General features: G+C 40.6%; 1 protein-coding gene across 1 annotated transcript in view; it reads left to right on the top strand.

Annotated features, from left to right (window-relative positions):
• The window catches only part of pex16 (peroxisomal biogenesis factor 16), a 41,362-nt gene extending 23,713 nt beyond the window's left edge, over positions 1 to 17,649 (top strand). Inside the window, exons 6-11 of the mRNA XM_062030406.1 lie at positions 133 to 210; positions 1,021 to 1,164; positions 6,428 to 6,500; positions 10,134 to 10,256; positions 14,295 to 14,359; positions 17,528 to 17,649. Coding sequence (XP_061886390.1) covers positions 133 to 210; positions 1,021 to 1,164; positions 6,428 to 6,500; positions 10,134 to 10,256; positions 14,295 to 14,359; positions 17,528 to 17,586 — 542 coding nt within the window. The 3' untranslated portion in view covers positions 17,587 to 17,649. The remainder of the gene's footprint in view (positions 1 to 132; positions 211 to 1,020; positions 1,165 to 6,427; positions 6,501 to 10,133; positions 10,257 to 14,294; positions 14,360 to 17,527) is intronic.
• Positions 17,650 to 25,309: the final 7,660 nt, after the last annotated feature.

The raw sequence follows: 25,309 nt of genomic DNA, 5'->3' as shown, positions 1-25,309 counted from the left end.
AATGTTTTTGAGTATTTCTTTGACCATTTATTTAAAAAAATATTGTAACATACATATTGTTTCCGTGTTCTACATGAGTTAAAAGTTTGAAGGTGTCAAATATAGCTAGTGTTCATTTCTTCGTCTTTACAGATAGTCATGTGGAGCAGCAAGATGACACTTGCTTTGTGGGCCAGAGGTCAGGACGGGTCATCAGATCACTGGGCAGTGGTAAGCATCGTTGGAACGCCTAGAAACATTGGTTTGACATTGTTTCCATTCAAGGGAACTCATCAAGTCCAGGTACACAATGTTATTATCATTAAAACATGCCTACTTAACTCGACGGCGACAAATACAGTATGTTTGACCGCTTTCGTCGATGTAAAATTTGAGACCCAAAGCTTTCATTTAAATTAAAAATGGAATGTGTTAGAGTTAAGACTGTCTTCAAATAGCAGAAGTTTCGACGATTTGATTTGGCTGAGTCTGATTTAACGATCAACCTCACTGTCAAATCGGACATTAAACATAATTAGCGCTATAATCATGGGAGTGTGGAGGGTGGGTACAGCAGGTTTACTAGGAGGAAGTATGATTGTGTTCATCATTAGTAAAAGACTCTTGTGTGCAGACAAATAGTTTTTAGAGAGTAAGAATATTATTATCTGCTTGCAATTTTGGCTGTCTCTTAAAGGCAATCGCTGCATCCTGGCGTGTCTAAATGAGCTGGCCGTGTGTTTTGGCCTCCCACGTCTCTCTCTAAAACCTATTTGTCTGCAAACAATAATATTTCACTAATAGTGTTGGTAAGCTGTTTCTTCATGGGGGACCAGGACCTGGACGTGTAGCACTTTTTTGCTAATAAAGGTAATGATCCTTTCACAGTTTCAAATACAGAAACTTTGTTATGACTTCTACTTCCTCTAGTTAGTCAAGTTTGATGTCTTGTTGGCGAAGCCGAGCCAAGGACCTCAATAATAAATTTCCGGTTGAGATATTTGCTGGGTAGTACAACACCCTTTCTGTGTGACGTTGCAGCTCCATCTGTGTGTAGAGCAGCCAGCCTAAAGAACAAGAGAAGACAGAACTTGAAGGAGGAGAAGCTCCACAGTAAACCAACATCCCTGCTGCTCCAGGAGACCATCGCTGAGACTGTGTACATCAGTCGTCCCCTTGTACATTGTATCCTTCCAAAAAGTCTTCCTCATTATTTATTTTTGAATATAAAAGTATTTTATTTTTCCATAAACCGTGCATCCGGAAAGTATTTACGGCGCCTTATTTTTTTCACATTTTGTTATGTTACAGACTTATTCCAAAATGAAATAAATTCATTTTTGTCCTCAAAATTTAACAGACAATACCCCATAATGACGATGTGAAAATGTTTTTTCTTAATTTTGCAAATTAATTAAAAAAACAAAATTACATGTACATACCTTACATGTACGTACCTTTGGCAGCAATTACAATGTCAAGTCTTTTTTTTTTTATACAATGCCACAAGCTTGGCACACCTATCTTTGGGCAGTTTCGACTATTCCTCTTTGCATCACCTCTCAAGCTCTATCAGCTTGGATGGGAAGCGTTGGTTTTCATTCAGGATGTCTCTGTATATTGCTGCATTGCTGCTTCTCCTCTATCCTTACTGGTCTCCCAGTTCCTGCCGCTGTAAAACATCCCCACAGCATTAACATAACAGAAAAATGAAAATTTTAGCAAATGGCTGCAGTGAAACAAAGAGTAAAACATGTAAAGAGGTCTGAATTCTTCCGTACTCACTGTATATAACTGTGTGTGTGTGTGTGTTTATATATATATATATATATATATATATATATATATATATATATATATATATATATATATATATATATATATATATATATATATATATATATATATACGTATATATATATATATATATATATATATATATATATATATATATATATATAAATATATATATATATATATATATATATATATATATGTGTGTATAAAATTTATATATGTGTATATATATATATTTATGTTTGTATATATATATATATATATATATATATATATTTGTGTATAAAATTTATATATGTGTATATATATATATATTTATGTTTGTATATATATATATATATGTTTGTATATATGTATGTGTGAATGTATATGTATCTATGTATATGTGTATTTGTATATCTATATATATACAATACCGTTCAAAAGTTTGGGGTCACATTGAAATGTCCTTATTTTTTAAGGAAAAGCACTGTACTTTTCAATGAAGATAACTTTAAACTAGTCTTAACTTTAAAGAAATACACTCTATACATTGCTAATGTGGTAAATGACTATTCTAGTTGCAAATGTCTGGTTTTTGGTGCAATATCTACATAGGTGTATAGAGGCCCATTTCCAGCAACTATCACTCCAGTGTTCTAATGGTACAATGTGTTTGCTCATTGGCTCAGAAGGCTAATTGATGATTAGAAAACCCTTGTGCAATCATGTTCACACATCTGAAAACAGTTTAGCTCGTTACAGAAGCTACAAAACTGACCTTCCTTTGAGCAGATTGAGTTTCTGGAGCATCACATTTGTGGGGTCAATTAAACGCTCAAAATGGCCAGAAAAAGAGAACTTACGTCTGAAACTCGACAGTCTATTCTTGTTCTTAAAAATGAAGGCTATTCCACAAAATTGTTTGGGTGACCCCAAACTTTTGAACGGTAGTGTATATACGTATTTAGGTGTGTATATATATGTATTTGTGTATATACCGTATCTATATGTATATGTAGATATACATATATCTACTGTATATATGTATAGATACAGTATGTTTATGTATGTGTGTGTATATATATATATATGTATGTATGTATATATACATATGTGTGTTTAAATATGTGTATGTATATATATATATATATATATATATATATATATATATATATATATATATATATATATATATATATATATATATATATATATATATATATATATACACACCCATTGTGGCCCCCGTGTCAAAAAGTTTGGGTACCCCTGGGCTTGAGTATATACATACATTTTTAAGGTGGGACTTGAATGCATCCACAGAAGTAGCATCTCCAAGTTGAGCATTTCAGAGTACTGTAGCCTGAGTGGAAAACTCTCTTGAGCCTGCAGACTTTTTAGGGCTCTGGGGGTCACTAATAAGCCGGCGTTTGTAGAACGTACATTTCTGGACGGAACATAAGGCACAATACAAGTGGAGAGATAAGATGGTGCTGGAGCGTTTAGTGTTTAAATCGCACCTGCAATGTACCGTGGGCCAGTATATGGGTATATGATCCCATTTTCTTGTTCTGGCCAAGAGTCTAGCAGCCACATTTTGCGCCAACTGCAATCTTTTATGGCTGGACATTGAGGGGGAGACCCGAAAATAATACGTTACAGTAATGGAGACAAGACATAACAAACTCATGTATAATGATCTTCGTGTCACTGGTTGACAAATTTTAGCAATATTATGGTGATGAAAGAAAGACGTTTTAGTAACATCCTTAACGTGCAGCTCAAACAATAGTTGGATCGAAAATAATGCCAAGATTTATTTTCGGTGTCGCTTTGGACAGTTGTTTTATTGTTGATTTCAAAGTGGTATCCATAAACAAAAGCCTGTGTCGAGCTCGACCGATAATCAACATCTCCGTTTTCTTGGGGTTAAGATGCAGAAAGTTGCCAGACATCCATTGTTTAATTTCATTAAGACATGCCTCCAGATGACTACAATCTGGTGTGTTGGCCAGCTTTAGGGGCATGGAAAGTTGGTCGTCATCAGTGAAAGCTAACACCGTGTTTGCATAGGATGTTGGCAAGCGGCAGCATGTAAATTCTGAAGGGTACATAACCAAGAATCGATTCTTGTGGGACTCCGCCGGTGACTTTAACATACTCAACGGTCACATCGATATGAGATACACAGTGCGTCTTTTCAGTGAGATTCAGTGAGACTTAGCATTTTCTTGTTTTAGCTCCTGTTACTTCATTTGATGCGATCTAAAAGAATGTTGTGATCAATGGCATTGCTGAGATCAAGGAGTAGCAACACAGATGCTGGATCGACGTCCATAGTTCATAGTTAAATCATTAGTCACTTTTGCCCTGAAACCCAACTAAAAGAGTTCAACAACGATTGTTGGACGCTAAGTGTTTATTTAGTGGTTGTGTGACAATTTTTTCTGTGCATTTTCTTCAAAACACAACATTTGGAATCACTGTTTTGTTCAAGCTTCTGCACAGTTTAAATGTCCCAGTGTTGATGCCTTCATTAATCATTTTCACCACTTGGTGGCAACAGTCTACAACAGGGGTCACCAACCTTTTTGAAACCAAGAGCTACTTCTTGGGTACTGATTAATGCAAAGGGCTACCAGTTTGATACACACTTAAATAAATTGCCAGAAATAGCCAATTTGCTCAATTTACCATTAACTCTGTTATTATTAATAATTAATGATATTTATCTTTGTGGAAACACTGATCATCTTAATGATTTCTCACAATAAATATATACTATATAGGAACAGATAAATATCAATATGCAACACTTTATTTTTATATTTTCTCTAAGTGCACACTTTTCAAATTGAACATTTTCAAATGATCACTTTTAAGACAGTCTTGTGAAATCACAATATCCCATTTTAACTAGCTAGCCACTAACATTTTTTAACAAATCATGACTTACTTTTCACCATGTTTGTACAAATAACTCATGTAAAATACAAAAGTCAACTCTCAAATTTTTAAATAAATCATGTCACACTTTGAACTGGACACCAAATCTGTTATCTGTTTCTTTGTTAGTTAGTGAAGACCAAGTCTTTAAAATATTTTCTTGGATTTTCAAATTCTATTTGAGTTTTGTCTCTCTTATAATTAAAAATTTCGAGCAAAGCGAGACCAGCTTGCTAGTAAATAAATACAATTTAAAAAATAGAGGCAGCTCACTGGTAAGTGCTGCTATTTGAGCTATTTTTAGAACAGGCCAGCGGGCTACTCATCTGGTCCTTACGGGCTACCTGGTGCCCGCGGGCACCGCGTTGGTGACCCCTGGTCTACAAGATAACTTATTGAAGTAAAAGGACAGATTTGTGCAGTGCCTGATTTGTTTCTTTGCAGCTAGCGTAGGTTCAGTCCCCACGTGTCAGCCTTTTGTCGGAAGTCCGTTGGAATAGGCTCCAGCTCACCTCACAGGATAGGTGCTTTGTGCTTAACAATGGATGTTTGTGAAGTGCAGTGACAGTATAGAGAATACATGAATGATGTCAGCTGCCACATTTTTTAAGGATTTCCTCAAATTAAATGTGTTATTAAATTGAAGCCATTGCTACATGAATTATCAAAAACCCTAAACATTTGTAGTAGCACCTGAACTTATGAGCTCAATTGATTCTATGACGGAGCTCAAATCATAAATGATAAATGGGTTATACTTGTATAGCGCTTTTCTACCTTTAAGGTACTCAAAGCGCTTTTACAGTATTTCCACATTCACCCATTCACACACACATTCACACACTGATGGAGGGAGCTGCCATGCAAGGCGCTACCAGCACCCATCAGGAGTAAGGGTGAAGTGTCTTGCCCAAGGACACAACGGACGTGACTAGGATGGTAGAAGGTGGGGATTGAACCTCAGTAACCAGCAACCATCCGATTGCTGGCACGGCCACTCTACCAACTTCGCCACGCCGTCCCATCAATGTTGCCCATTGAACTGTATTGAAATCAATTGCTTGGCACCACCAAAACAGCACACTTTTAAAATGTTACATGCCTTTTTAAAAAGAAAAAATAACTTCTAGATAAATGTTTTGTGAAAAACAATACGATGCACTGTATGACAAACAACTACAGTAGTTTTATGAAGTAATACAATAATGTACAGCATTCACCTTGGAGAGGGGACTTCTATGATATCTTCTTCGAGCCGTCAAAACACACCATTAAATTCTCTTCATATTTCATTTTACATCCTTGGCTGTTGTTACAGACTCCTCCTTCTTCAGTATAGTGCAGTCTAATAATGCTACGCTCAGTCTGCTAAATTGGTTATACAGTCTGTCATGTTTTTGGATGATTGTGTTTCTTTAATTCAATAAATATAATCCACTTATTTTTCTCAGCACTGTACTTCACACTCACTTTATTTGTTCCAATTGTTTCAAAACAAAGTTATGCCAATCTATAGGTACAAACTAAGGCTAGCAAGTAAAACAGGATGTTTTGGGCAGATCTTACAGTGTTTACTGTGGCATTGGCTATGCCAATTAGCGAAGAAGAGGCTTGTAACTTAAACTTTTGCCAATGTACAGCTACTAAAAATAATTGCACTGTAGCTTTATTGCTCGATCTCTATTACTTGAGAGTTGTCCTTAAAAGCAATCTGTGACTGCAGTACTATGCCTCGGACTGTGTGGGAAACAGTCTTGGAAACCATGGATCATCTCTGCAGCTCTTGAACTTTCCAGGTATGCACATGTCTTCTTTGTAATATGATTGTAGCTGAAAAAGGTAATGGAATACATATATAGACAAGCACTTTTCCTTAATTTGTATCTGTTGTGGAAGAACTTTGACCTACACAAATACTGTAGAAAACTTTGAGATATTCTTTGAGTCATCTTTCTACTATTCTTAAGTCTTTACATTATAATTTTCTGAAGGGCAAACATTTACTATTAGGCCTACTCAGTGGCCTTGTGGTAGGGTGTCCGCCCTGAGATCGGTAGGTCGTGAGTTCAAACTCCGGCTGAGTCATACCAAAGACTATAAAAATGGGACCCATTACCTCCCTGCTTGGCACTCAGGTTGGAATTGGGGGTTAAATTACCAAATGATTCCTGAGCGCGGTGAACGGTGCTGCTCACTGCTCCCCTCACCTCCCAGGGGGTGGAACAAGGGGATGGGGCAAACGCAGAGAGTAATTTCAGTGTGTGGGTGTGTGACTATCGGTAGTACTTTAACTTTATTAAGTCACAATGAGTTCAAGTGTAATTATCTGACTTCATTGTCATTTCTTGACAAACAGGATATTTAGAACCAGCTCAGCCACATTGTGCAGATATTAAAATTGCTGGAAAACAATGATTAAAAATAACTTTCATAATTTAACTAATGATTGCAAACTAATTTGCAACTGAAATCCAGCTTGATAAAATAGGTTGAGCATTAATGTTTACTGCAACTGAGTCCAAACGCAACAACATTGTGTTACTGTTGTGCTGGGGTTTCATTGTCATGAAGTCATCAGTGAATACCTAGGCCTTTTGTTATTCTTTGTGATCTTTCTTTGGTAATTCCTCAGCCCACATACAGTATATGTCATAATGGCTTTATTTTCTCCAGATGATGGGTACATATTTACAGTGGTAAAGGTGTTGATTGCTATCTCCTTTTTAAAGTTTTTGTGTGATTTTTACATGCAATTGAGGTAATATACAGTATTTGATTCTCTGTTGATTTTAATTATTTAAGATATCCAAATTCCTGACATTTGTGTTAAGTTTATTTGAAGTCTAGCCGCTCTGTTTTGAACAAGTTGCAGTTTGTGCAGGTCAGACTTAGTCGTAGCAGACCATATTATAGGACAGTAATGAAGATGACAGAAAACAAAGGACTGTATGACTTGAGCCATTGTTGAGAATGTCAAGAAGGTGGAGCACTTCCTGACCATGGCTAAACCTCTTCCCATTGTCATTAAAATACTATCAATATGATCGGACCATGACAGTTGACTGTCTAATAGCACACCAAGCAGTTTTGCTTTTTTGACTTGCACAATAGGTATATCTGACATTGAAATATGAAGCTGAGGGTCATCAACAAGCATATGCCTGGATCCAAAAAGAATGCTTTTTGTTTTGTCAATATTCACAACAAGTTTACTATCATTTACCCAGCGTGACACTCTCTCCAGGTCCTGATTTAAGTTATTTTCTAGGTCATTTAGGTAGAGGCAGTGCTGTATAGAGTTGTGTCATCTGCATACATAACCATATTGGTGTTTGTTGTAACACAGGTAAGATCATTAGTAAAAATAATAAAAAGTAAAGGACCTAAGCAGCTTCCTTGAGACACGCCGCAGTAATTGTACTTGCGTTCAGATAGGCTAGCATTAAAACACTCTCTGTGATCTTCCTGATAGATAGCTCAACATCCAAGAAAGTGACATAGTATTAAAACCATATTTTCTCAGTTTGGAGATCATTATGTTGTGATGTACGACATCGAATGCCACACTAAAGTCAATCAGGACAGTGCCAACCATCTTCTTGACATCCATTTGTGACAGCCAGTCATCAGTGAGCTAGAGCAGTAGATGTTGAGTGACCTTGCCTGTAAGCATGCTGGGAACACGACTTCAGTTTGTTGTAGGTAAAGTAATCTTGAATTTGTTTGAAAACAACTTTTTCCATCAATTTACTAAGAACAGGAAGTACGCTTATTGGTCTACTGTTTTTACCAGTAAAATCTTTATTTTTGTCCTTGGGTAGAGGGATGACCTTGGCCTCCTTCCAAACCCCAGGACAGACTCCATATCTTAATGATTTATAAAATATATGACAAACCGGAGTTGATACATAGCATGCCGCAATTCTTAACAATTTGCCATCTAGCATGACCGTCCCAGCAGGTTTATCAGATGGCAGTGATGACAACAATTTCTTAATTTCAGAACTACTAACTGGTACAAAATTGAACCTGCAGTTTTTACCCTTCATTATATGATTTTCATTTAATGTGCATGAGGAGGAGCCATCAGAAGGCGTCATGTTCACTCTCAGATTTTCCACCTTGTTTGTGAAGTAATTATTAAAATATGTGGCAATTTCCATTGGCTTAGTCAGGTAAGCTCCACCAACTTCTATATACGAATTTGTTTTACATTATGCTGATCTTCCCATTAATTGTTTAAAAATGTTCCACAATTGTTTTCCGTCATGTCTAAAGTCATAGATCTTTGTCTGATAATATACCTTTTTATTACCTCTATTTATTTTAGTTACACGATTTCTTAATTTACGATAGATCATCTCATCCGAAAGTAGACCAGAAGAGTCCGCCAACTTTTTAGCCTGGTTACGTTGCTTCATAAGTGCTTTGAGCTCATTTCTTAACCAGGGGGCGCCATTTGGTTAGGGAATGAGCTCAAAGCACTTACAACGAAACCAGGCTAAAAAGTTGGCGGACTCTTCTGGTCTACTTTCTGATGAGATGATCTATCGTAAATTAAGAAATCGTGTAACTAAAATAAATATGTTAAATATGAGTTGTTCTGAAGAACTGGTTAAGTTCAATTGTTTAGTCTTCAACTATGCAACAAAAAAGACAAGCAAAGAAAGCACAACAGTGATCAGTTACCAAAGCACACCATTATGTACTTCCATTACTCAAGCTCTGGCCATCTTGGCCATATCGACTTATTTAGACATCCAAAAGATTACACTCATACGTGTAATGTATGAACCTGCGAGAGAGTTGTTTTCTTTTCAAAAATACATCAAAAATCACATGTTGTATGAAAGACACTTCTTAGTACTATACTGAAGGAGAACCTCTCCATTCATCAGCCTGCAGGATTGTGCTGCCTCCATCATACAATATACTGTCTGCACATGTGTTACTGTGCGTAGGAAGAATGCTTACGTGTAAAACCCTGGTTGGTCATTTCGGGGCTGTTTGACTTATCTGCAATGCAAACTAAACGTGGAGAAATGTTCAAATACGGGACAAACAGCTACAAGGGCAACTGACTTTGAACTCAGGAAAACTGTTTTACCGATGTCTTGCTTTCTTTTTAGCGTTTTGTTTTAACTTTTCTATTACCTAGCTTAATTTTCATTTTATAATTATCACTCACATGTATGAAACAATTTGAGCAGCACAAACAACAGGAGATGAGTTACTATACTTGTCTGGCTATACAAAGGTATTAGCCAAGGGCAACATTTTAATGAGCGTGAGTCACATATTGGCATCTCCTACCATTGAGAAATATGTTGCTTACGTACTTAAGCACGTCAGGATGTCATTCTTCTTAGAATCAGACGTAAAAGATGTTGACGACTGACATGAAAATGCCTCTCTTCTTTCCTGTCTAGCTTTGCGGTGCTCCATGAGAAGAAGAAGTTTGACAACAGATGGGAGAGAGAAGAGATGAGAAGGAGAACCTTTATTTTGCTCTACTACCTTGTTCGTTCTCCGTTTTATGACATATATTCAGAGTAAGTATGTTTTAGGCCATATAACACAAATGGAACTAGAAAATAATTTGGAGAGCGCAGACCTCCTAGGCCTAACCTGCCAATAGTAAATAAAAAAGTCCTGAAATCAGACAATGATTCGGATTATCCCAAAATGTAATCACTTTTTCTTCATCCGATTTCTGACATTTCCTAAAAGTTTAATCACAATGTGCCCATAACTGTAGAACGAAAGAAAGTCTGAAAGTGAAACCAGTGCCTCTTGCATTTATACAAAGAAGTTTAGGCTTCTAACGTAATCATAAGGTAATGTTGACATTATCTGGATCAATCCCAAAATGTAATGACTTATTCTTTATGCCATTTCAGAGATTTGCTGAAATGCTGATCAAAATCTGCCCATTACTCTGTGAGCTATTGATAGCGGAATGAAAGAAACAAAGTGAACCCTCTTTTCTGTCATCCACAGTTTTTTCTGCTGGGCTACACAAAAATTCACACACAAGGGTTAAAGCTTGTAGCGTAAACAAAAGGTGACATAGTATAAATGATCCGGATCAGGTCCAAAATCTAACCAATTGTTCCTTATCCCATTTCAGACACTTCCCAAAAGTTGCAACATAATCCGCCCATACGTTTTTGTGTTAAGTTTGCTAAATAACTGACAAACCCCGGCGATTGCATAACATTCTGGCGGAGGTAATAAATGGAAATCTCAAAAAGATACAATTAAGCTAAAAGTGATTTATGCCTTGCTAAAATTTGGAGTGTAAGTTTATATTTGTTACATGTGAACGTTCTGGCTTAAACTGGTGCAAAAAAGGCATATAGGTTAGGGAGATATATTGACCATAAGATAATGAAAGCTGCTCTCAAACCCCCATGCAACTCAGAGATCACACAATTGTCATTTCCTGTTGTCTGACTAATTCAGGAAGTGACGTATGCACAGCTTCAGAGTATCATTTTCATCATACACGAATTTTAATCAACATCAGACCTTGTTTGTGGAGTGTTTACATTTTCTGCCGACTCGTCAGACTGACTATTAAAGTCTGTCCCCATGCCCTGCCCACGTCCTATGGCGTAAGCTAAAATCATTTATAATTTGTCATCACCCATCTGTCTAGTATCCCGGATTTTGATCTGGGCTCATTTTGTCCGAAGTCCTTAAACTATAAACAATAACTACACTTTTTTTAAAATTTTCCCTATCATTCAGAATGTATAAAAGGCAAGCACGCATGTTTTTTTTTAATGCATTCTAACTAGTAAATAAATACAACAAAAGTCCACTTACAATTGAGCCTATGGAGTCGCTCTATTCTAAAGCCCTTATAAACAACCAAACGCCTCCATCAATGTTTTATGTACATGCTGTAAGTATATACTTTATGTAATGTAGTAACGGGCGCAATCATAATAGCATGTAATATTTACATATTTTACTCTTTTATTTATTTATTTATTTATTTATTTTTTCCTGTCCATCCACGCAGGCAAATCACATTATTGAATAAGATGACCATATCTGCTGTACAGAATTACTTTACAAAAGAGAAGTGTGGGGTACTTCTCTTGTTGTCTTATTTGTATTTGACTTTATTAAAATGTATATAAATATTTTGCGCAGGAGGGGATAGAAAGAAGAAAAAAAAGGAAGACAGAGGGGGCAATTGCGGGGACAGGAGGAGAATTAGACAAAGAGACAACAACAAGAGCTTCCGCGAAACGCATATCAACTTAGGCTTGCTTCCTGTAGGGGAGGAGCCTGAAATGATGACGTGTGAAGCTTCGCTGCCAGGCTGTACCACATGACCGCTTTGGGGCGCAGTTCAGATGTTGGCGGGAGATTCGACAACTCATGAACCGCCCAAACTCCATTGAAAATGTGAGCTTTTGAGAGTTGTGGTCAGTTTGGAATCTCGATAAAGAATAAAAATAGTTTTTAAAATGCCAATAGAATAAAAAAATGACGGTAAACTTAATGGAAACCAGTTACCGCTTTCTTATGAATACTAAATAACTAACTTCTGCATGTCAAATCTGCAGATACTTGGTAGGGTAACGGTTCGCACATATGACTTTTATGCCTCATGATGTGGGTTTGATACTCGACAACGTCGGATCTTGAAATTGTTTATCACTGTAAACATTACGTTTAATAAAGTAACGCATTCTGAATAGCGGTAGAAAATGGATGGATTCTGTATTTACTATTTTTTTAACCAGCCACCAGAATTCAATTGCTGGAAGGGTTTTGTCAAGAAAAAAAAATCACTTAAAACTAAAATGAAATAAATCTCCTCTGTTCTGTACATCACAAGTTACATTCTATTGTCATTTTCCTCTTTATGCCATTTGCTCAAGGTGACAAAAAACATCATACAACCTGCCCTATCATATGATTCTACCATGTTGGCAAAATACAAACACAATATATAACACATAAAACATTTTATTATACTTGTGTTAATTTAACTAGCAAAACCATTCGGTCAAACATTTCCTGTTAGTCACTGTCTTTTCCAAGAGCCAGGACAGATGCAACAATTCAATGCATCACACATTCTGTGGTTCAAATACAGCTATTTGTAATCATACATTTGACAAGCAGGTGATGTCTTGTGCTGAAGCATGCATTGCAGCTTCCAGAATTTCTTGAACCATTTGACTCAAGTGGTTAAGATCGGTAGGTTGGAGTTCAAATCCCAGCCGAGTCATACCAAAGACTATAAAAATGGGACCCATAACCTCCCTGCTTGGCACTCAGCCATAAAGGGTTGGAGTTGGGGGTTAAATCACCAAAATGATTCCCGGGCGCGGCGCCGCTGCTGCCCACTGCTCCCCAAGGGGATGGGTCAAATGCAGAGGACAAATTTCACCACATCTAGTGTGTGTGTGACAATCATTGGTACTTTAATCTTAATACCTAATGAGGCTTCATCTGACAATCACCAGTTAATATTTACATCACAAAATGTAAATGAAGTATTGTTGGTGCTTTTTGGATGGTTATTTATTGGGTTTTATGGTCTGAATAAACGCAAGAGACGCAAGATACATGGCTACCATTGGCTCCATTGTAAGAGGACTTTTATTTAAGTTTATGTAGAAGTTAGAACGTAAATTAAAAACAAAGACTTATGTGTGCTTGTCTCTCATAAAGGTTGTAAAATATGAGCAATTAAAAAAAAGTGCAGTTCCCCTTTAGGTTAAAAAAAAAACAACAAGTTTGCGGTTATGAGTATTGGTCTTGACAAGCAGGAAGTTATCTGTATGGGTTTGGAAAAAATATCCTTCAGCCATAAAAAAAATTACAGTCTTTGCAATCTTTTATTATCTTCTTTAGTAATTTCAGGCCAACATCATTCAGAAAATGTAGCCCAGGTATGAATAATTTGGCCTAACTGTATTTATGCAACAGTTTTTCTTTGTTTGATGTCTTTTCTGTGTTTTATTGTGTATTGGGCACAATTTTAAATTGTAATCTGATTAATTATGACAGTATTCATGAAAATTGTTTTCCTCTCTATTATGTCTTACACCTCCAAAGCCCAGCTTGGCTTGTCTTCCCGCAAGAGCATTGTCCACTCTACATGGATACTATATCGTCAGTGTTTCCTATTCATTTATTTTTTGGGGGGAATAAATGCGTATTTGGGCCCCTTTTGTGTTCGCCCTCGCTCATAAACACATGACAGTGTAATGGTACTGTCGTTGTGTGTGTTGTACTTCCGCTTACAAACACACCTGCTTTGCCAAAGAGAAGACGCAGCAGAAGGGTTGTATTGTGCCACAACTATGATGCTATATTTAGCGTGGAGGGAATCTGCATCAAAAGTTGAATTGTGGAGCCCCTACTTGGAACATTTACAATACTGGGTTGCATTTAAATGATAATATTGATGATAGTATGAGGAAGAAATTATCACAATAGGTATTGAGCCCAACTTAACTACTGGTCAGATACAGTCTGTCTTTACCTGCATGAATGCTGTTTTTCTCTTTGCAAATAATAACTCGCAAATATTAAAAAGAGTGTTCCTTCATTTGCAGGGAAAAGATTGTTTTCCTGCTGCGACTTCTGGCCAATCACGTGCCAGGAATAGGCCTTGTCGCACGTAAGTACTCTTCACTCACGTGTTTGCTTTTTATTTATTTATTTATTTTTTGTCCTGTCCAGCTACTCAGGCAAATCATATAGTTGATGTAGATGCCCATATCGGCTGTACAAATTTACTTTACAAAAGAGAAGTGTGGGATACTTCTCTTGTTGCCTTATTTGTATTTGACTTTATTAATGGATTTATTCAATGTTTGGCGCAACCGGACAGAAGCTGTAGGGTACAGAAAGAGGAAATCAAGGAAGACAGAGGGGGAAATTGCAGGGACAAGAGGGGGATAAGACAGAGAGACAACAACAGAACAACATCAGCAAATACAACGTGTAAAAATATGATACGAAAAGTGATGGCAAAGAAGCAGTTAGTGAAGTAAATATTAATAACAGAAATTACAATGAACATTATTACACTACAAATGGAGCAATACAAATATCAATAGAAATAGCACTATTAATATGGAATAATAACATTAATTACCTTTATTATCAGCAATACAATTGTTACAAATGCAACAATACATGTTGAATGATAACTTGAATTACAAAAGAAAGCAAATAAATGGAGGGGTAGAAAGAGAAGTGAACTGTATTAACCTTGTAGATTGTTATAGTAACAATAGGTTACGTTTTGTCAGTGTGCCATGTTTTACCCAGTTTCCCATAGGGGAACAACAATATATATGTGATGAAACGGTATTACATGCATGAGTGTATGTATGCATATGTGCTTCTATATTTACAGTATGTGTATGTGTATGTTTGTTCAGTGAATGTATCTGTACAGTATGTGTATATGTATGTTTGTACAGTGAATGTGTGTGTGGGTGTATGTACCATGAGTGTGTATGTATGTACTGTGTATGTGTGTGTGTAGGTACTACCTATGTATATGGGTAAGTACCAATGTGTGCGCGTATGTATGTATTAATGAATGAATATATGTATGTGTGTATATCCATCCATCCATCCATCTTCTTCCGCTTATCGGAGGTCGGGTTGCGGGGGCAGCAGCCTAAGCAGGGAAGCCCAGACTTCCCTCTCCCCAGCCACTTCGTCCAGCTCCTCCCGGGGGATCCCGAGGTGTTCCCAGGCCAGCCGGGAGAGATAGTCTTCCCAACGTGTCCTGGGTCTTCCCCGTGGCCTCCTACCGGTCGGACGTGCCCGAAACACCTCCCTAGGGAGGCGTTCGGGTGGCATCCTGACCAGATGCTCGAACCACCTCATCTGGCTCCTCTCAATGTGGAGGAGCAGCGGTTTTACTTTGAGCTCCTCCCGGATGACAGAGCTTCTCACCCTATCTCTAAGGGAGAGCCCCGCCACCCGGCAGAGGAAACTCATTTCGGCCGCTTGTACCTGTGATCTTGTCCTTTCGGTCATGACCCAAAGCTCATGACCATAGGTGAGGATGGGAACGTAGATCGACCGGTAAATCGAGAGCTTTGCCTTCCGGCTCAGCTCCTTCTTCACTACAACGGATCGAAACAGCGTCCGCATTACTGAAGACGCCGCACCGATCCGCCTGTCGATCTCACGATCCACTCTTCCCTCACTCGTGAACAAGACTCCGAGGTACTTGAACCCCTCCACTTGGGGCAAGATCTCCTCCCCAACCCGGAGATGGCACTCCACCCTTTTCCGGGCGAGAAACATGGACTCGGACTTGGAGGTGCTGATTCCCATCCCAGTCGCTTCACACTCGGCTGCGAACCGATCCAGTGAGAGCTGCAGATCTTGGCCAGATGAAGCCATCAGGACCACATCATCTGCAAATAACAGAGACCTAATCCTGCAGCCACCAAACCAGATATCTTCAACGCCCTGACTGCGCCTAGAAATTCTGTCCATAAAGGTTATGAACAGAATCGGTGACAAAAGGCAGCTTTGGCGGAGTGCAACCCTCACTGGAAACGGGTCCGACTTACTGCCGGCAATGCGGACCAAGCTCTGACACTGATTATACAGGGAGCGGACCGCCACAATAAGACAGTACTCTCTGAGCACTCCCCACAGGACTTCCCGGGGTACATGGTCGAATGTCTTCTCCAAGTCCACAAAGCACATGTAGACTGGTTGGGCAAACTCCCATGCACCCTCAAGGACCCTGCCGAGAGTATAGAGCTGGTCCACAGTTCCACGACCAGGACTAAAACGTGTGTATATATGTATGAATAATTGTGTGTATGTGAGTATGTCTGTGAATTTGTACGTACAATATATTTAGCTCCCAGTATGTGCGGGAGCCAAAGTACGGCTCCAGCTACCCAGAGAGCCCAACCCAAAACAGCATGTGCGGTGCCCAGGGAATAAGGCACCACCAATCCGACGCAGCCAGGCTGGCCAGCGACAGAAACCCCAAAGCTGGGTCCACCGTGCCGCTCGGCAGAGCCAACGGCAGGCTTAAGACAGACGCGCCCAGCAGAGGACAAGGCACGGGAGAAACAGGGGACAGCCATCCCCCAAGCCAGCGAGATACCACACCCCACATGGGCAGAAAGACGGGACGCCCCGAGGGGCCCAGAGTCTCCCCGCAGGACCCAACGATGGAGATGGAACATCCGGCAACTGCCCTGACGGAGCTTCCCCCTGAGGGAGGAGAAAAAAAAGAAATTAAAAAAAGGAGAAAGGTAGTTTACAGACATGCTGACTACCCCAGCAGCTGGTCAACTTGCAGAGCATTCTGCAGCGCACCAGGCTGCCATGATAGATGCTGGGACTAGATCCAGCAGGCCCCAACCAAGACGGGCATTCGGAAGGGGTGGACGGTGGGACCCAGGGGCCGCAGACACAGCCCGGCGACAGTAGCCTGAGGCACCGACCCCTGCCAGACACACATGCCCCGAGACTATTTGGACACACACCATTTTATTTGTATGTTTTTAATTTACCTTGTTAAAATTGAATACAATGGAGAGTATGTTTGGTTGTTGTGATAGAATTAAGATTAAAAATATTACCATATTCACAATTCGACATAAGATTTCAATAGAAGCTCTACAGGTTATTGGCATTTTTACCCTGACTTGACAAAATATGTTTCTAAGACTGGACACGTCTGATGTGAACAAGGGGAGTAATGATAATAGGATGGTGTAACCAAACTCAATGTCAGTGTTGATTGACAGTAAATAGGTTAAAGTAACATTAACAAGGTGCTTGTGTTTCCCAGGGCCTCTCATGGATTACTTGCCCAGCTGGCAGAAGATATACTTCTACAATTGGGGATAAAAGTCACCACTTCCAATCAAATGAACTCTTGAGAAGTCAGTTTTTAATAAACATTTTGCCATCTGTTTGTCCTTTATCTTCGAGCTGAACACTTTTTTTTATTGCGACTGGGAACGCGTGGCATCATTCTTTTCAAGCCCTTATCATTTGACAAAGTACGCAGGCAAAGTGGAGAATGTGCCAGCGGGAAGAAAGATGACTGATCTTGTACGTTTTTCTAGACTGGAAGACATCTCAACAATTCATCTTACACAATAAACCGATTTCATGATGAAGACAGGTTTGTGTTCAACTTGGACAGACTTGTGAAACTGCAAAAGCAGGTTTGCTGTGTGTGTGTTGGAAACCACCAATTATTTACGTCAGACTTTTGTAAGGCAAAAAAAAAGTGCTCTTAGTCTCAGAGTGCTGTTTAGAAACATGTAATAATAGCCAAAAACAAAAGTATCCAAGTCTTAATAATAATAAACAACTTGTTCTTGTATGTCCAGTTTTTAAAAAAGTGTGGATAAGTTTTACACTCTGATATTATTTGCAGTTCTGTTTCTTTTATATACTTCAAAGCAGGCGTGAGGGCACGAGATTAGAAGAAATGACAGGTACAGATAAGCTAAGGGGGGAAGAAGGGCCATGCAGGCAGAGAGCATGTATTGTACTAGGATGCCAACATTAGTACGTCCGTCACACTGCCCGCTGTTAAAAAAGATTGAAAAAAAAACAGGCATCCAAAACTGTGTGAAAGCTCACGTCCAAACGCATGAACCTTACGATTTGACACATTGGCCTTGTTCAGAACGAGTATCCAACTTTTATAAGTCAGAGAAGACAAAAGTCCTCATAGGTTAAAACAAAAATTGCTTCTCAACCCGAGGAAAAGTCTGGCTGTCACACACAAAATCTATGCCAGAGAAGCAACTAACAATTTGCAGTCTTTTTACAATAGGCTAAACATTCAATGATTGGTAACATCAGTAGCAAAACTTTGCCACATTGCTATCATTAGAGAAAGCTAATGTGTGTGTTTTTGTTTCAATTATGTGACAACACTAAATTGGCCCTAGTGTGTAAATGTGAGCGTGAATGTTGTCTATCTGTGTTGGCCCTGTGATGAGGTGGCAACTTTTCCAGGGTGTACCCTGCATATACAGTATATATATACAGTATATATATATATATATATATATATATATATATATATATATATATATATATATATATATATATATATATATATATATATATATATATATATATATACATGTATATATATTATATATATATATACATATATATACATGTATGTATATTATATATATATATATAATATATATACGTACATATACATATATATATTCTCTGTCAGTCCTCTTCTGGGTCGTCTGGCCCTTGAGGCAAAGCAGGGAATTTCCATCTGGCCCTGTCAGCCCTTAGAGTGGAAAAACAAGTTGCCTCTATATTGAAGCTATTATCATATATGTCTGATTTTTGACACCAAAAGATTTCAAGAATTTGCGAATAAATAGATATGATCGAAATAGTATCAATCTCAAGGAGATTCCCGAGTCATTTTGAGAGATAATGAGGAAGCCAGTTACGTGATCATGTGACGTCGCGCTAGTAACCAAAGATCCCTTCCCTATCAACAACAATGCTAATCAAAGCAGACTTTGTGAGAGCCAACAACTATTAAATTTGAGAAATTATGATCCAGGATCCTTATATTTTTGAGCCTGATCACAAAGAGGATGAGCAATAAGTTTAGAAGCCGAGTGATGGACGCAGATTCATTGTGACACTAGCATCGGCAGCATTGCTAGGTGCTAAACATACAAAATAAAGATAACAAACCAGAATAAAACAAACACTTACTATAATATTTCCTCACGCATCCCGATCGACGGGACGCTCACATAATTTTGTTCAGATGAAGATTCCATTGCAATCCTCACAAAGGATTTAAACAAAAATCCTGCAGGAACGTCTTGTCTATTTCGCCATCTTGGGGGATGTGAAAGGGACCAGCCTGTCAGACTGGCCACATTTGTGTACTACCAGGTGAGAGCTGCATGAAATATAATCTAGAATTTACTTTTAGCAAGTTTGTATGTCCTGTACGTCCTCTATTGGATTTTCATTCCCAGGAATAAAGTTGGTGGTTGCAGTGTTATTCCTCAGGACATTGGTCTTCTTTTTGTTGACTATAAGTTGTACTGGCTGAGGCTGTCTGTCTTTTGTTGTGCATCCTGGTACCGTTGTGAAAGTAACGCTGTATCTGCGTAATCCAAATCTTCCAAAACTGAAGTGAGAGTCCATTGGATGCCTCTGCGCTCTCCTTTATTGCTGCATCGCAACACCCAGTCAATTGCCAGGGAGCACAGTAGCGGTGACAGAATGCATCCTTGTTTGACTCCAGCTCATTATTGTGAATGTCACGGCATTTAAAGTTCTTGTAAAGAACTGTCGCCTGCTCCCCCTCTGTAACATCATCCGCCGCCTTCACCTCCAATTCCACTGCTACGCAGACGACGTCCAGCTATACGTCTCCACAAAATCCATCTCCTCCGTAACTCCTTCACCCTCACCGACTGCCTCACTGAAATCAAATCATGGATGCACTCCAACCTCCTCCAACTCAACAGCGACAAATCTGACATGCTCATCATCGGTCCCAAATCTCTCACCAAAACTGCTCACAACTTCCACCTCTCTGTCGAAAACTCCACTCCGTCCCCATCCACTCACATCCGCAACCTCGGAGTCATTCTGGACAATAACCTCTCTTTTGAACACCACATTACAAGAACTGCTTTCTTCCACTTCAAAAATATTGCCCTTCTCCGTCCATCCCTCTCCTTCTCTGCCGCTGAAACCCTGATCCATGCCTTCATCACCTTCAGACTCGATTACTGCAACAGCATCCTCTACGGCTCATCTTCCAAAATCCTCATTCAAAACATTCAAAACTCTGCCGCCCACCTGCTCACCCACACCCGCTCCCCTGAGCACATCACCCCAGTCCTTCAGAAACTCCACTGGCTCCCCGTTCCTCACCGGATCCACTTTAAAATCCTCCTCCTCACCCACAAAGCCATCCACAACCAGGCCCCCTGCTAGGTAGCAGGGGGCCTGGTTGTGCGGGTTGTTGGTGAAGCAGGTTGGTGAGGTCACCAACCTGCTTCACCGCCATACCCCTTCACGCAGCCTCCGCTCCTCCGACGCCAACCTCTTCTCCCCACCACTCAGAGCCAAGCTCCGGACCTGGGGTGATAGAGCCTTCTCCATCGCTGCTCCCACCCTCTGGAACTCTCTCCCCAAACCCATCCGGGACTGCTCAGACCTTCCTACCTTCAAAAGCCTTCTCAAAACACACCTTCAGATCTGATTTTAACCTGTGATTAGTGTTCTGTGTCTTGTAATGTCCAGTGTTACGTATTTTACTATGTACTTCTTTTATATTTCCTGTATTATTACTTTTAACTGTTTTATATTTTAAGTTTTACCCTGTAAAGCGTCTTTGAGTACCCTGAAAAGCGCTATACCAAATTAAATATATTATTATTAAAGAGACTGGATCATGTTGTCCAGCTTCTTTGGGATGCCGTATTTTCTCAAGATCATCCAAAGTGAGTTGCCATGGAGTCTGTCAAACGCTTGCTTGAAATCTATGAATATGGTGTAGAGTGAGCTGTTCCATTCCTTTGATTGTTCCAGTATTTGCCAAAGAACAAAGATGTGATCTATGCAAGACCTTCCCTTCCTGAATCCTGCTTGCTCTTCACGTAGTATTGTGTCTACTGCTGCCTTAATACATTGGAGAATAAAATGGCAGAAAACTTTGCTTGAGAGTGAGAGTAGTGTAATGCCTCTCCAATTGTTGCATTCCCCAGAGTTCCCTTTGTTTTGGTAGTTAGATGATTACACCAGTTTTCCAGTTATCTGGTGCTGTCTCGCTGTTTCATATGTCCTGAAGGATGTTCCTGAGGATGTGAGGTGTATCTTTATCTTCCGCCTAAACATGTATGGACATATACCATCCTTTCCAGTCTTTAGTTTTCGGCTGGTCTCCTTGACTTCTCCCACTGTTATTTCCCCTCTGTCAGGGGAAATAAACCAGGTCTTCTTCGGGAATGTCAGAGACCACCGATGGATCTGGCTGGTTAAGAACTTACTGAAAGTGTTTTTTCCACCTATCCTGCTTTGCATACTCTTCTATGATCATTGTTGCATCTTTAACTTTCACTGGCATATCCTGGGAGTGACCTTGAACCCCCTGTAATTTCTTGGTGATCTTGTATACTGTTTACATGTATTTTTGGTGAGTAGCAAACTCAGCTTCTTCTGCCAGCTCTTCTGTGCAGCGACATTTGTCTCTCACGGTTCTATCTACAAACAAATATGGGTGTCACCCCAATATTAAAAGCTCTATTGTGTTAGTCAAATATATATTGTCGTGCAACCCTAGGCACTGGGTACCTCGGTTTTCATTGGTAATCTGCACCAAATGGTGTGACAAAGACCAAATCGCATGAAAAACAAATTAATCAATTTTTCCCATAAGAAATAATACAAATAAAAAATACTCCACTTAGGACACACAAAAATGTGAAATACATATAAATGACCATCAATTTTACATTTCATGGTTCTTTCTTTGTCAGTTCTTGTTTTTTAATCCAATAGTGTTGCTCACCTTTGTCAAAGTGCTTGCAATCAAAACTTTATTTGGCCCCATGGTGGATGTGTCAGATTTGTCACTGACAGTTTAGTTATGTTTTGGTTTTTCCTCTGTTTGTTTTTATTTCCTGTCAGCGCTCTTATTTTGGTTCAGTTTCCTGCTTGTCTCTCTGAGCGCTGTTTCCCCTCAGCTGCGGCTGATTGGCACATAGCTGCTATTTAGACCTGCTTTGCCCTCCAGTCAGTGCTGGAGTATTGTCATTGTAGCTGTAAGCTACTATCTGTAAGCTGTATCCTGTAGCTGTTTGCAGCTTGCTGTCTTTTTGATCCTCGTTTCCTGTTTGCTGGTTCCTGTTCTCTGTTTCCAGTTTGCCTGTTCCTGGTTTGTGTTTTTTCTTGATTTTTGGACATTAAATCATGTTTTCCTGCACCAAGCCTGCCGTCTCTGCATCTTGGGGTTCGTCACCACCTCTACTTGAAAGAATACTCCAGCCTAATACGAACCCCGCGGAGATTTCGATGGCGGAGAAGCCTGACGGGATTCTGGCGATGATGGCTGAATTGAGGAAAAGTTCGGCCTCATTTCAAGCCCTCTCCCACCCATCCCTGTCGTCTGTGGGCCCATCTGGTGACGTCTTGGATCCTTCCCCTGAAGGGGGGGCTATGAGTAGCTGTGCAGCTGGGGAGGCACAGCCACTTCTCAGCCCAGAGGATCTGCAACAGATGGCGCCATCCTCTTCGGTGGGCCAGCAGACGGCGCCATCCTCTTTGGTGGGCCAGCAGACGCCGCCATCCATTCCGGTGGGCCAGCAGACGCCGCCATCCACTCCAGTGGGCCTGCAGACGCCGCCATCCACTACGGTGTGCCTGCAGACGCGCCATCCACTCCGGTGGGCCTGCAGACGCCGCCATCCACTCCGGTGGGCCTGCAGACGCCACCATCCACTCCATAGGGCCTGCAGACGCCACCATCCACGCCGACAACATCGTCTTCCTCGTCTCTGGTTCCGCCCATGCCGACGACGTTTTCTTCCTCGTCTCTGGTTCCGCCCACGCAGATGACGTAGTCTTCCTCGTCTCTGGTTCCGCCGCCGACGTCGTCTCCCTCGTCTCTGGTTCCGCCGCCGACGTCGTCTTCCTCGTCTCTGGTTCCGCACACGCAGACGACGTCGTCTTCCTCGTCTCTGGTTCCGCACACGCAGACGACGTCGTCTTCCTCTTCCCTGGCGGGCCGTCCACGGCTTCGCCAGCGTCTCCAGCATCGTCGCCTACGCGACCTCCAGCTGGCCTGACGCGCTGGCGGCCAATAGGCACCAGCATGCGGACCTCTCGTCCGCATGTGGTCGTTCTATGGGCGACTGCCTCGCCAATTGTGGTGGCGTTCAACTCACCGTCGCCACCTGACTCTTCCCCGCTGGTTGCGGGAACACTTGGCCCACTGCCTTGTCCTCCCTCGACCCTCCCGTGACTTTGGACTTTTTTATGGGGGGGGGGGGGTTTCTAGAACGTCTGGTATCGGTTATCGGAAGGCGGGCTACTGTCAGGTTTGTCACTGACAGTTTAGTTATGTTTTGGTTTTTCCTCTGTTTGTTTTTATTTCCTGTCAGCGCTCTTATATAGGTTCAGTTTCCTGCTTGTCTCCCTAAGCCAGGGGTCGGCAACCTTTACCACTCAAAGAGCCATTTTGGCAAGTTTCACAAATTAAAGAAAGTAATGGGAGCCACAAAACATTTTTTAAAATGAAAAACACTGCATACAAAGCTTAAATGCTTTGTGCTATGTTAACCAGGGGTCTCCGACACACGCACCGGCACGCACTTTAATGTGGAAATTTGATGTTAGTGCAGCCCGCGAGTTTTGAACTAATGGCGCTTGATAGCGTCATACTTGCCAACCCTCTCACTTTTCCCGGGAGACTCCCGAATATCAGAGCGTGATGACACTGCATTTGGCGCCCTCTACAGTCTGCCCTAACAGTGTACCTGCTCGACCACATGTAGAATGCAATTTCAGCTTGCTCACGTAAGTGACAGCAAGGCGTACTAACTCAGCAGCCACACATCTTACACTGACGGTACCAATACCCAGAATCCCATGCAGCCCTAACTCTTCCGCTCAACCAACGCACGGAGGGGGGGGGGGGTGATGTGTGGGGGGATTTGGTGGTAGCGGGGGTGTATAATGTAGACCGGAAGAGTTAGGGCTGCATGGGATTCTGGGTAATGGTTGTGTTGTGTTTATGTTGTGTTACGGTGGGATGTTCTCCAGAAATGTGTTTTTCATTCTTTTTTGGTGTGGGTTCACAGTGTGGCGCATATTTGTAACGTAACAATGTTAAAGTTGTTTGATACGGCTACCGTCAGTGTAAGCTGTGTGGCTGATGAGTAAGTATGCTTTGCTGTCTCCTGTGTGTGCAAGTAATAACAACATGCAACATGTGGCTGGACTGGCACGCTGTATGTAAATGCTATAGAGGACAATTACTGCAGTGCAATTAGGGCACGCCCTTTATTTAGTAATTAGAGTGTAAATAGGATTATTTTTTCCCTGGGAGTAATTTATGAGAGACACTGACATCCATCAATCTCCTGGGAAAATCGGGGGGGTCGGCATGTATGTAGCTGAGCCGCATCAGAGTGGTCAAGGAGCCGCGGGTTGCCGACCCCTGCCCTAAGCGCTGTTTCCCCTCAGCTGCAGCTGATTGGCACTTGGCCACACCTGGTGTCAATCAGCCAGCTGCTATTTAGACCTGCTTTGCCCTCCAGTCAGTGCTGGAGTATTGTTGTTGTAGCTGTAAGCTGTATCATGTAGCTGTTTGCAGCTTGCTGTCTTTTTGTTCCTCGTTTCCTGTTTGCTGGTTCCAGTTTGCCTGTTCCTGGTTTGTGTTTTTTCTTGATTTGTGGACATTAAATCATGTTTTCCTGCACCAAGCCTAACGTCTCTGCATCTTGGGGTTCGTCACCACCTCTACTTGACAGGATGATTCTTTTCGGTCGTACTCAATAAAAAAGGGGTAACTGAGTGATTCAGAGACACGTAGGATCCTTTT

The sequence above is a fragment of the Entelurus aequoreus genome, linkage group LG02 (assembly GCF_033978785.1).
Source record: "Entelurus aequoreus isolate RoL-2023_Sb linkage group LG02, RoL_Eaeq_v1.1, whole genome shotgun sequence".
Taxonomy (NCBI): domain Eukaryota; kingdom Metazoa; phylum Chordata; class Actinopteri; order Syngnathiformes; family Syngnathidae; genus Entelurus; species Entelurus aequoreus.
Note: the sequence above shows the minus strand (reverse complement) of the source record. Positions and strands in the feature narration are given on the sequence as shown.